This window comes from Lagopus leucura, unplaced genomic scaffold (assembly GCF_019238085.1).
Source record: "Lagopus leucura isolate 7727_CA_CO unplaced genomic scaffold, USGS_WTPT01 Super-Scaffold_1, whole genome shotgun sequence".
Taxonomy (NCBI): domain Eukaryota; kingdom Metazoa; phylum Chordata; class Aves; order Galliformes; family Phasianidae; genus Lagopus; species Lagopus leucura.
The window spans coordinates 11,462,820-11,476,353 of record NW_024962250.1 but is presented as its reverse complement, the minus strand read 5'-3'; the positions used below and the strand labels follow the sequence as shown (position 1 = coordinate 11,476,353).

The following is a 13,534-nucleotide window of genomic DNA, read 5'->3' as shown; positions in this document are numbered from 1 at the left end:
GGCAAGAATTGTATGTGATGGCTCTGTGTTTTAAAAGATAGAGGAAGATCTGTGTATGTTTGAATTCTCAACAACATCTGATACATTTTGTCAAAATTATGATGTCAAAAAAGAGCAAAAATGTTTGTAAGACTTCTCTACCAGAAGAACCTTTTTGTTTCTGCAATTGTAACTCCATAAAAGCTTGTTTATCATTACTCTTTTCTTTGGTCAGGATTTTTTTTTTTTTTTTTTTTTTTATTAATGATTTAAATCCAGGAGAGTAGGACAGAAATATTTAAGAGCAGTGTATGCCACCACAGCTTCACCATCCAATACTTAAAAGGTAGACAAGGTCAAAACAATTCAAACTAATATACATGCTCTTTTCTTAACTTACCGTGGGGCTTTAATGCAATCCAGTATACTGTGAAGGCAGGAGAGCCTTGTCTGTGTCAAACAAACTACATCAAGTATCTCCTCCCCTGGAAGAAGGCAGAGCCAGCCCCTGCAGTGCTCCTGTCCATCCAGCAGCATGCTGGGGGGAAAGCACAGCAGCAGGCTGCAGACCCCTGGGCAGGGAGCCCTGCAAGCAGCAAATTGGCAGCAGATCCCCATCTGCAGGCCCAAAAACCTTCAGATATCGGTGGGAAAGACATGCGTCTGGAATTGTCTGAAACTGGCAGAAAAAGCTTGAGACAGAGTAGAGAAAGGAAGGGGTTAGAAGAAAAGTGGAAAGAACACTTCTTACACATTTCGCTTTCTCTTCCATCTGTGTGATATTGCTGTGAGCTATTAAATAGCTGCAGTGCTCTGCCCCCAAAAGGAGCTGTGTTTCAGTAGTGAGAGAATGAACCCTACATCTCAGTGCTTCAGGAGCCCCGTAGAACGAGCAGGGTGACAGAAATATGTTTCTTTGATTCACTATAATGCTAAACACACTGGAGCAGGGCACTTGGGGCAGCATGCAGAGGCCTGCTGGAGCTCTTCACACCTGAAGGCCCGGTACGCAGTACCTGTTCCTGACCCATCCCTTGTGCAGTTGGCAAGTCCCTCTTCTCTTTTGTCTTCCAGGCAGACAAGCAAGTGTTGCTTTCCAGCTCTCCAGCGCTGGTTCTGAAATTTAAGGAGGGCAGATTGCTCAAGCAAAAGTTGTTTGCTGACTGCAGGACTTCATAGCCTGGGAAGATAAGGGTCGTGTAGGAGGACTGGAAGCAGGAGGAACAGGCATAATGCAACTGCCAAGGACTGAGCAAGAGAACTTTTTTTTCTGCATCCATTCAGACGCTCAGCTATTTCCTGCTCTGTTCCTGCAGTCAGCATGCTCCACCTGCTTTTACTTAACCATTTCCTGTTTACTACTTCCAAAAGCTTTCTGGTGCAATCAGTACTCTGCTGCTAGACTGTCTTCATCATCCTTTTTTGACAGGCTTCACTACATTTTCTTCTTTCTGTCTTCTCTGTACACAGACCTTTCATTCTGTAGAATTGGGGCGGGGGTGCATGTATGCATGCATGCCTGCATGTGTTTCCGATGGCCAGATTCAGTCTAGTTTTGTCAGGAAAGTATTTGTTCGCTCACACACTTGTTCTTTCTCACTCCGTATACGTTGTCTTCTTATCCTCCTGCACATTGCTTTCTGCAGACTCACCACAGAAACAAACAGTATCACTGTAAGCAGGTTTACCTTACTGTAGGACAGAGGACAGAAGATAGAAGACAGACTCTTCCTGTTACTTTCAAGAGTTCAACAGTTCTCCGACAAACAAGAGATTTATTTCCTGGATAGCTTGCCCAAGGTTCACATTTTCTAGTTCTGAAAACAGTAAGACAGTTCCCTTCAGTTTGTCAGACAGGTAATGCAAGGTGTGAGGAGGCAGAAGGATCACGCAAAGAAAAATAAATCCCTTTCTAGATGTAGATGGCTCCCACAAGACCCCATCGCACACTCAGACATGTCTTAAAGAAACCACTACAAAATTATGCATGCTTCAAGCCTGCTCTTTTGCCATACTGTAGATAACACTGCAGCCAACACTAAAATCAAGTTTATTTGTTACTGCTTTTGCTGTTTGTTTAGTTTTTATATTTCTCTTCTGGGGTTGTGAAAATATATTCTTCAGTTTCCTCTCGGGTTCTCATGCTCTTGCACAGCACTGCAATGTTTGGGTTGCGGTGAGCACTGCAGGGGAATGTTCCCTTCTTAAAATAAATCATGGAAACATTTCTGTTGGAATCAGGGCTTGTAAAAGTTTATAGGTTGTTTTTTTGGGGTTTGTTTGTTTTGTTGGTTTTTTGTTTTTTTTTTTTTTCTTGTTTTGTTTTTTGGGTTTTTTTTTAAAAAAAAAAGAAGAATGTTAGGACAGGTTTGACCTGACAACAAACCCTTTTAAAGGGGTCAGGCTTGTGATGTGTGTCAGCGTACATGTATGTTTCTGGCAGTATATATACATATAAATATATATATATATATATATATATATATATATATATATATATATATATGTGTGTGTGTGTGTGTGTGTGTGTGTGTGTGTGCGCGTGTGTGCACACACACAAGTATATATGCCAGTTATACTGGTATAAGTGAGTGCTGAAAGCATCCTCAAAGAATGCTTGATATGTTGTCCCAGCCAGAATGAAACAGATACGCAAGTTCCTCTGCTAGCCCTGTTGCAAATTAATGTAAGCCAGTGGTGCCCAGGCTAATAGCTTTCCAGAAGAAGGCAGAGGTCCGTGAACATACACTGGTATTGTCTCCATGCTGTTCCACACTTTTGAAGTGAAGTTGATGGGCTCATGCTCATATTTCTGAATTTCTTAAGAACAACACTAGAACCATCCTGCTCCAACTACATGATAGGGTGGCAACTGTGCCCATGACAGGGAGTTAGAACTAGATTATCTTTAATGCTCCCACCCAAGCCAATCTATGATTGATGCTCTGGTTCTGTGATGCTATGTAATGATAGCACACTTGTGTTTGCTAGGAGGTATGACCTGGACATCACTGATATGCAGAGATCTATCTGCTGTAGGCATAGCACAACCCCACTTAAATCAAAGTTCGCTGAAGCATCATTCAAGTAGTCTGTGAGCAGTTTTATGAATTTTGTTTTTAAGCAGATGTAATGCTATAATACGATGGAAAGTACAGCAATAATAGCAGAGTGACACAAACCTAAGCTACAGCAAATGAGAAGACAAATACAGCAGCCATAGACACAAAAACAAAGGAAGAAAGACTGCTTACCTTTGAAAGGTCTCCAGGAGGCAGGGATCACCAGCAAGATACCCTTGACTCTACTGCCAACCCTTAAATGAGCTCCTGGCTCCACCCCTTCTGATCACTCAGGTGCATTGCATGCACCTGAGCTCCATTGGATTGGCTCTGTCTTCCCACCAGGTGCTCACTCACCATTTCAAGCCATGATTTAGCATTTCCACTACATCATGAAAGGAAGCAGTTGTTTTCTGCACAGAAGTGTCTTTCAGATTGGCCCAAATATGTAAAATGTCTGCTTTGGTTCCCATCCAGCCCAATTCATTCAACGGTTTGTGTCAGGGCACTTGTCATCAGTAGCAATTGCCCAGAGTGAGTCACACCCATGCAATGATGTGTTTTCATCTTCATTTTATAGGGCACAACCCTGGCAAATTCATGGCCGTATTGTACCACACAGCTCTTATAACAGCAGCTCCTTTTCTTCTATCCAGATGTCAGTCCAAGAGGCAGCTACTTCCAAAAAAGACTCTGTGATTCGGTGCCCATCTTTGTTTTCCAGATGTTTCTTTCAACACTCTGTTTTCCGGTTACTCTGCACATTGTGTGCATTCAAAATATTTTTGCCTCTCTCCCACCTCTAAAATGGTGGAAAGTTGGAATATATGAAAATGTAAGCAGAATGAGACTGGGACTGCATAGGACTCTTTCCAGGAAATGGGTAGAAGGTTCATCAGATGAGTCACTGAAACCTTAGATGACTAAATTCTTGTAGAATAAACTGTCAGGAACATGATACTGGACAGGACATTTAGAGGGAAGGAGAAACTTCTCAAATAGCTCTTGTTTGTTTTCTGTTAGTGATTCATTCCTAAGGAAATTGCCACATTCTGGCCGGGACAGCAGCAACACAGAGACAGTGCCAGCCTTCACGTGCAGTGTGCTGCGGCGCCCGAGGCCTTGCAGAGCCCAGTGTTTGGAAGCATCACTTGTCCTGCCCCTGGGCAGGTCTTTCAGCTCCCTGTCCCTCCCCACACCACAGGAAGGCGGACTCAAGGCCTGACATGTTTGGGTCACCCTGAAGGTCTAAGTTTTGAAGGCAGAGAGCCTGTGAGGAAAGTCTGTACAGAGCCAAAGTGAACAAAATAAGGCAGGGTCACCAGTGTGCTTCTGCCATCTAAATCAATTTGCCTCTTTCTTTATATACCAGCAGGTATGAGACCAAGAGGAAATGAAGGCATTAAACCTCCAATTTCTAAGTTCCTTTTAAAAATTTCCCTTCCTCTACCTGCTCCAACCAGTAAACCAAGTTGTATCAATAAAACTGGACCAAAGCTCTGAATGTGTGTTTCAGAGAAGGTCTAGAGATTTTAAGTGCCAGTAACAACAGAAGCAGTCGGGCTCCCTCCACAGCTACCTCCAGAGGAGCTGAACCAGCATTAGCAGCAGCGGGAAATGTTTGCAGTAGTATTCGAGTGTGGAGAAACCCCAGCATTCCAGCAAGCTGCTGCCAGTTCCCATTTTGGTGAGTTTGACCTAGAGCATTTAGCATTGCAACATCAGTTCTGCGTCTCATAATGCCGCTTACGTAATGAGCTCTCATTTGGTTCCTATTAAAATCACAGTCTTTCTTCTGCAAACCACCGCTTGTAAAAATCAAGCCACCCAGCTTTTCATTAGATTTTAATATGGGAAATAAATAGTCCTAAATAGTAGGATGCACACCATAATCATTAGACAGAGAATAGGTGTCAATTTTTCCCCTCTTGGATATACAAACTTCAGATCTCAAAGTAGGAATGAGGAAGATCTGTTAAGGGTTACTGAATCCATCTCCTGCAAAACCACTGTGTAGTTACACCCCTATGGTTATTGCTCAAACAATATACTGATAAAAAAGAGAGCCTACAGCTCCTCATAGTCGCAGCAGCAAGAATTCTCCTAAAGGCTGCAGAAATGGTGTGTCGCTCTTTACGGATTGTCCCAGAGCCATTACCTGTCTGAGGCAGCGCAGAGCAGTTCCTTGTATTATATATACCAGGACTTTGAAGAATTCCGTTTCAAATATCTCAAACAATGGGGGTTTCACCGCTTCCTGTGGGAGCCAGTTTTGCAGCCTAACTCACTCCACCATCTGGAGTGTTTTCCTGACTGTCTGCCTGCTTGTAATTTTCTTTAGTTTAGTTCAGTTTAGTTTCTTTCTCCGTAAAGGTGACTCGCTAAACTTTTCTGTTGTGTGAAATTCATGGTCCATGGTGCTTTTTTTCTTTTTTATGATAATCAAGAAAAACCTGAAAGCTTGATGGTTTCTTGTCTTTGCTCTTCCTTCCTCAGAAATAAGAGTAAGTTATAAATAAATTATGGCTTTTCTCTTCACTCATCTCAGAGGCTTACCAGGACTGCCAGTATGACTGCTCTCTTTTTATAGATGGGAGAACTAAGCACAGAGCAGGAAACATCATTCAGCGAGCCGGTGGCAAGACCTGGGTTTTTAGCCAGGTCTCTACAATCATAGTGCCCTACTTTTTTTGATATATATATATATATTTTTTTTCGGTCCAATCCAATTCCTCTGGTGTTGGAGTACCTAAAACAAGCTTTCTGAGAACTTTATTCAGAACTGGAACTGAAAACTCATCCTGCTGAATATTTAACAGTTACTATCTTTCTGATGTGTTTGTTAAGCATCCTAATTAAGTACTGATACATAAAACCAACAAAGCACTTTAACAGACTGATTCAGTCCCTAGGGCCTCCGAGCTGAGTTTCCTTCAGCTAGCCTATGTTTTCCTGTTTGCAGATTGTCCAAACTGAACGCAGTGTATAACAAGCATGCTGTTATCAGTGCGCTGCAGAGAGATTTCCTTCCTCCTCAGTGCCACCATGCTTACTTCACCTGTTGTATTTCCCTTAGCAGCGGTTTTTGGTAAGCCCATTTCTCAGAATCTGGATAGGTACTGACTTATAAATCTTCTCACATGGGACAATAACACCGCAATCAGTTCAGCACAGAGTACCGTGTAGAGACTGATACCCAGGCTGGCACAGCACTGCTCATCTGGGCCTCAGCTGTCCTCAGCAGCATAGCACCCCATGGGCTGCTTGCAGCCACGGCATTACACCTCCCTGAGGACATGCCCTAGGGTCTCTGCCTCCCCAGCTTGTCTGTGCCACAAGTGTCTCAGCTAGATGTGCCTGAGCACACGAGACTTGTCTTTTCCCAGCCCCCTCTTGGGGATGAGGGTGACAAGCTACTTCAGTGTGGCTGGCAACCTGGTTTCAGAACTGTGCCAAGCTGATCCCACACTGAACTGGTGACACGGATCCTGTGCCCAGTGCAGCACGTTGTATGGCTCAAGAAATGGAAGTTAGAGATGCGGTAGGCAGAGTCATATACTGTCACCCACTTTTGAAGCATGCCAGTAAGTGAGTGAAGCCCTTACCAGAGGAGTCGTTCCCCCACTTCTCCTCCGGGCCACCTTTATTCCGGATATCATTGAGCCAGAGCAGGAGGATTTACCGAAAGCGGCGAGGCTGCTGAAGGTCACGGAGCGCATTGTCTTTGCTTTCAGATTGAGTTTGAGAAATTACCGGTGGTGTCATGCCTGTGCCTCCTGGCCATGTGAATAGAGGAAGCTAACGAGCAACAGCAGATTACATAAAGCAGGGAAATCCCCCTCCAACTTCTCCCCTACTATCTCAAACTGAAGTTGATTTGCATACATACACTACAAATAACTTTGCAATAGCTTCTAGCCCCATGAAAGAGTTACATGTGCTTGCCTACATGCGCTTGCCTATAATCATTTAGGCCAGTTCCACCAGTTGAATCACTCACAGAAAATAAAAAAGGCTGAATGAGAGCCTTTGTAGAAATCTAAGCAGTTTTATGTAGCGCCAGCCTACTTCAGGTAAGTACACAACTGGGTAATGCTATTCCACGTGAAATAAACAGGAACTGTTCAAAACCTATTAAGAAATAGTGGCTATTCTAGAAAATGTGTGCTAAAAAACTATATTAATGTTTATAATTTGTGATTATGGATGGACAGACAGGTGGGTGGATGGTGTCTTTCTTTAGCTAAACTTGCAACTAAGCTTCCAACGCAAACCCTGCTTGGTGGAAAATGAACTTTACTGAAATCCAGAAAAAAGCTGCAGCATTCTATCAAAGAAAATGATGGCCAGCTACTTTACAAAACCTGAGATTCATTAGGCCTAACACTCCTGAGCAGTGCTGTTCAAGAAACAGTGGCATTAAACATACCTTCAAAATTCCTGTGATTTCTTTTAAATGTTGTGGTACAACAGAAACAAATGAGCAATAAGGGGATAGGATGGTGAAAAAAAATGCATATTTACTGGGTTATCTCTGGCCCAGAAATCTACTTGGTTAATCTGACATTTACAAAAATCTTTTACATTATCTTTAATGCTCTAAGAATGGCAATATTTGTAAGCCTAGTACATCGTGTCTGCAGAATGCCTGGATTCTTTTCGAAGAAAGATGGTTTTCTGTTCTTTTGCTGAGGGACTTTGCCAAGTAAAAAAAAATGTTATTTTTCCCATTAACTGGTTTCTTGTTTTGTTGAGTTTTAGAGCCGAGGGTTTTTTTTTCTTGGTGGTTTGTTGTTTTTTGTTTTTTTTTTAATTTATTTTTGATAGATAAGAACATAAAGTTTCCAAACTTTGAAAAGACTATTCTTCTACTCACTTTCTTAGTTTTCTGCTGAAATAGTTCTTCAGATGCATTTGCTGCTAATCCTCTTCCAAAGCTAGACAGAGTGCAGACAACTGCACTGGTCATTCTTCTCTACCAATGAATTCACAGAACAGATCTTCTGTACATTTTCTGAGTTTTCAAACAAGCTCTACATTAAAATAAATAAAGCTGGCTAGGGAAATAATTTTTAGTAATGCTATAGATGTCTTACAGTAGATAGCAAAGTTGTTTTAAACAGTCACATTTGCATTGAGGAATTCATCAAAGATGTATAGGCCAAAGTGCATTATGACTATCATCACTGTCAGTATAGTTATAGCAGTTTGCTGAAGGAGTAACTCTTTTCTAGGGTAGCCAGTTTTCATATAGTTAACAAGGAGGGATAGAGAAAAGAAGGAAAACTGAGATACAGCTTACCTGTACAACCCGTGTAAGTCTTCTGATTCTTCTATGATATCCCCTCTGTTAATATGAATCATGTCATGACCTGTTGCAGAGGAATACCTTGCCTTTCACCCTCCTCCTTTCAGCTTTATTGACTTTATTCAAAGCTTTAATGGAGCACAATAGGGACCAGCCCAGATGGGAGTTGGCTGTTTTGTAGCCCTTGGGAGCTGCCCACTCCCCGGGCTACAACAGAACTTGTCACAATGGATCAGCTGTAGAAATCAGAAGAGATGTACATATTTGAGTAGGAGCATGATACCTTGCAGTGCACTTGATAGCAGCAAACAGGAGGACGTGGCACGTTTGTGACTGCTTATTCATTTTTACCTTCAATATTTTGGTTTTAATAGCTTCGTGTGTCTCTGGTCTGTGTTCTCTCCTGTCAATTTGTAGGTTGATCAGGGAGGCATCAAAAGATGCTTTTTTTTCTTTTCTTTTCTTTTTTTTTTTTGTCTCCTCTCACTAACAACAGTCTATTTTCAACACTTTAATCACAGTAATATAATATTCTTTGTTTAAACATTAAACTATATCCCACTACAGCATTTACAGCCATTGACATGGGACTAAGACTAAGAGTGGAACAGCTCATACTGGTTAGGAAGAAGGCTTTGCTCTCAGCCTAAGTATTACAAAGGCAGATAGGGTGCAGCCATAATATTTGCTCTGAATCCAGTACAGTTTGCTAATAGTTGGAAAATACACTGGTATAAGCTGTGCTCTGTTTAACTCTTAAGAAACATGTTTGAACTGTAAAAAGCAAACTGTGGTAGAGATGTCAGTCCTTTTGCAAATTCAATTCTCTATTCACAGGCAGCAGCTACCAAAAAAGTTTTACTGGGAAGCTAGAGTGACACAAAGGTCCTCAACAGAAATACACTGGCCCTGGGAGAGCTCTACCAAAGAATCACAATGGGAGCTGGACCATGCGAAGGTTTGGCTCCAAAGCACAAGAGTAGCATCAGAAACTTTGCTGCACAGATTCAGTCTGGATATTGGTAACTAAAAGGACAGCCAGGCAGGCAGCAGAAAGAGGACCTCTACATATAAGTACATCCATCTTCAACCAGTCCGTGAGATTTACCTTGATTTGTTTCGTGAATTAAACTGGTTTCCAAGTGGCTGGAGGAAACGGTGACTTTGTCATTTCATTCTTACATGTTGTCATTGAGGTGTCTGTCTTTGTTGTGTGTTTCAGATGGAAAGAATCTTTCAAATTTACCCTGGGATGGAATCAATCCTGCCATGCAAACCATACAAGTGAGAAACACTGCCTTGAGAAAAGCTTTACTCAACATCACCGATGAGACTCCTGGAGATACACCCAGTCTATAGAAAGGTCAAATGTAATCTTCGCTGAGAAATGAACAAACAACCCTGGTTTTTAAAAATCCAGTGAAGCAGATATTAGACATTCTTCTTTTGCCTCTTTGGAGACTAAAATAAAAAACAAGTGCTGTTCTCTCTACATGTGGGCCACATTAAACCTTGGAATTATGAAATTTTTGAATATTGCTCAGGTTTAATTAAATTACATAGTAATAAAACTCTATGAACAACACACATGTCAGTGAAGAAGCACAGGCCTCACAAGCCTTCCTAATTCACCCTGACACCTCAGCAGTCGGGAGGAGGAGGCAGTCAAAAACATATAGCGCTGGGTTTCAGCTGCATTATTTACTCACACCGTACTGAGACTGAGAGAATGTATGACTCGCTAAGGGCTGCTGAAGGCAGTAGCTCAGCTGTGACTTACATCAAGTTGTTCCTGATACGCAATCCTCAGATCCCTAAGGGAAAGCTGTGTATGTGCTGAGTTAGTGTTGATGGCTGATGCACAGTCACCATCAGCCCAAGACATGGTTCAGTGCCCTGCAGTCATGGGGAAGGCCTCACTGAGCATCCTCATGGAAAGCAGAGCACCCTGCACAGAAGAGCGGGAGGTTCAGGTAACCCAGCAAGGGGATCAGCGCTGGGGTGAACAGGTTGCCATCTGCTGTTTGCTGGGCAGGTTTGGAGTGACCAAGGGTGTTCCCAGCAAACACAAGGCCCCTGTTAAATACCACTGTGTACCCTTACAGCTGCACTGTGGGAGGCTGAAGAGTTGACGGGGTGAGGAAGCCAATGTCCCTTTGCTTGCAGGCACCAAGCAGGCTGGTGGGGAGAGGGCTGCTCTGTAACTCTCTGCTCACATGCCTGCTTGGGCAGCTTTGTGCTCTCCTTGAACGAGAAAGTTTCCAGGTTTTCATCATAAGCAAGCTACTCCATTTCAACGTTACTTTTAAAAGCTAATAGGTTTATTAGCTCCTCTGGAGAGGAGCAGTTCTCCAGCTTTACCGATTTTATGCTTTAAAGAATTTTCTTTTAATTTCATTTTAATTTTGTTTTAATCAAAGTTTAGATTTCCTTCTTGCCAGTGTTGCACTGCTGTCCAGTCAGTCAAACACTGCTGAACTTGCTTGTCGCCATTTTATCTGGATATCTTGTAAATATTTGGTAGAGCACTCAGACACAGAAGTGGTTTTTGCTCTTACAGTCACATGCCTGGTTCCAGGGCCTTTCAGAAGTACAAAAGACCGAAGGCAGGGAAAATTCCACTGAGATGCATTCAAGTCTCCAAGGAGCAACTGGACTCTGTTTAGACTAAAATTTCTTGCTGCTGATTCTCTCCTTTTTTCTTTATTTAAACATGGAAGGATAGAGGGGGGAAGTTGCAGGGTAAGGGTGTGTTTTTTGTTATTATTATAAACACTGAAATACAAGTGCTGTATCACTTGTTTCTCTCATATTACAGGAACATTTGCAGTTAGGGAGGGAGATAAGCTTTTTAATGCTCTCTGCAAAACCTGGGAAATTTCCACCCGAGTTCTGAAAAATGTTACAGATATTAATGAATTAAAGCTTAATCCCCTTCTTCTCAGTCCTGTGAAGTAAGGACTAAATACAATTTAAAGACACGGATAATGAATCTAAAAAAGTTGTAAGTGCCTTGCCTGAAATCACTCAGGCAGGGTGGCAGGAGGACTCAGGTCTTTGGGTCCCAGCCTTCTATCTTACACCACAGCCAGCATAGTTCCCTGCCTTTTCAAGGCTTGCTGTACTTGCCCTTCTGGGATACAGCGAGTACATGCTGGCATCGTACCTGGACATATCCTTGCTTTTTTCCCCCTGGGACACAGAGACCTCCCACAGAGTCACTCCTGTGAGATTAAGATGTTGAAAAGATCAGAGTGGGATGTAAGCAGGGAAAAGGGAAAACAAGGCGCTGCTCTGCTCTGAGCTCATCCCGCCTCTGCTGTGGCAGAGGAGTTAGTGAGCAGCCTCCAGCTTGTGCTCTCATAATGGGTTTAGGCAGGGCTGTGGTAAAATTTTTACAGTTTACAGTCAGAGGGAGATCTTGACTGACAAAAACATTGGACAAATGAGCCAGTGAGCCACTCTCCTGTATAAATACCTATGAGTTCATTATTCTCCTCATTGTGAGTCACAGTTCTTATTATCAGAATTCCACAGCTATTGCTGCAGCCATTCTCCAGCCCCTCTTCTGAAGAGAGGGATAATCCCAGCCAGTTCCTCTCCTGTGGCATGAGTCAGGTTTTTACCAGGGCGATTAATGGACAGCTGAGAAGAGCAATTCCAACACGGATGAGCCAAAAGCAACGTCCACATGACTCATCAAGTGAAAGAGAAGGAAAAAGGGAGCAAAACCAGTTGAGAGCTGGGCGGTCCCTGCTGCCTTCCCCATGGCCCAAACCTGCAGCCCCTCACAGTGCCTTTGCCCTGTTCGTGCCCTGGCCAGCCCAGCACTGCAGCAGCTCTCCTGCCAAGGACCCAGAGTACTCGCAGATGCCTTGCACAACACTCACTTCATTCCTGCTGAAAGGCAGCCAGGCCCAGACTGAGACATGGCAAGCGCTTTACTGCGCCTGGCAACACTGCCCAGATGCCGAGAACAAATGGGGAAGAAGGGCTGTGTAAAAATGCAGGGGAATTTTCACATAGGCAGGATGTAATTAGCAGAGCTGGAATTTGGCCAGGATGCTGGGGTTAAAGCACTGGCTTGCAGGTAGCACAGTGGGAGCTTTCATAACTCTCACGCTCAGGATCTCCCATTTCCATCTTACCTAGAGGATGTCAGAGGACTGCTCCCCATTTAATGTTCCAGACAGCTTTCTGAGCTCTGACACAAAGGGAAAAGTATCAGAGAGTGCTGCAGCTGCAGTGTGCCATGGTGACAGCTGGCAGGACCGCACCCTGATGGGCTGCAGCACCATCTCAGCAAAGCCTGGCACTCTGCATCCTGCCTGTGGGCTCTTGTGAGCATGCACCTGCCTTGCTCAGCTTTAGGCCCTGAGCTCCCAGCCAATAGATAGAAAAAGGGATGAAAATAGGGCAGCCCCTCATATATTAATTGTGAGAGAGGGAATACTGCTTCAACCCTATTCCCTGCCACAGTTCAGAATTGACATCCAGCACTCCTCCCCAGTGAGTACCACTGAGCTTTCCGAATGTGCCTTGCCGGTAATAAACTGCACTTTTTAAGAGTTCATGCCTCCTCTGTCCTTCCAGCTGAGAAATCACATTCAAAGCAGCAAAACATTTTGTTTCCTTTTGTGACCTCACTTTCCATATATGCAATCTTCGTGTTTACTACGAGGATGCGGTCAAGGAAGTCATGCAAGAACCTCACGTGTGGAAAGTCCACACAGCATTTTTACCACATTGTGGTCCACAATGTGAAAAACCTTCCAGAAAACCAAAACCCCTGGGAGTGGCAGCCGCGCAGACAGGCAGCAGCCCCAAGTGCTGCCTTCCTTTTCACTGTGAGCCAACAGGGGTGCTTCCCCTGCTCTGGGAAGCACCGCCTGTCTGTCACCTCCCTGCATTGACCTTGGGCTTGCCGTGGGTTTACACACAGTCCCCTCTCTGTTAGGTGTTAGGCAACCACTGCTCGAGCTGGGTGGGAGCACCTCAGTGAGCAGGACAATGGAGGTGCGGGCTCAATGGAACAGCCCTGCAAGCTGGAGAGGGGAAAGTACAGGCAGCTGCAGGCAACAGGAAACCTAGCGCTCATAAATAATACGTCTTACAGCCAGAAAGAGGAAATAAACAGCACCAGTACAGACGGAGAGGACAGAAGAGAGGAACACAGCGTAGCTGT

The 13,534-nt window shown here is 43.7% G+C and overlaps 1 protein-coding gene across 5 annotated transcripts in view; it reads left to right on the top strand.

Moving 5' to 3' along the window:
* RAD51B (RAD51 paralog B) overlaps nt 1-9,875 on the top strand; it is a 345,355-nt gene extending 335,480 nt beyond the window's left edge. For all 5 annotated transcript variants that reach the window (XM_042862237.1, XM_042862246.1, XM_042862214.1 and 2 more), the window contains one exon: nt 9,572-9,875. In XM_042862237.1, the coding sequence (XP_042718171.1) occupies nt 9,572-9,637 (66 nt within the window). In that variant the 3' untranslated portion in view covers nt 9,638-9,875. The remainder of the gene's footprint in view (nt 1-9,571) is intronic.
* Nucleotides 9,876-13,534: the final 3,659 nt, after the last annotated feature.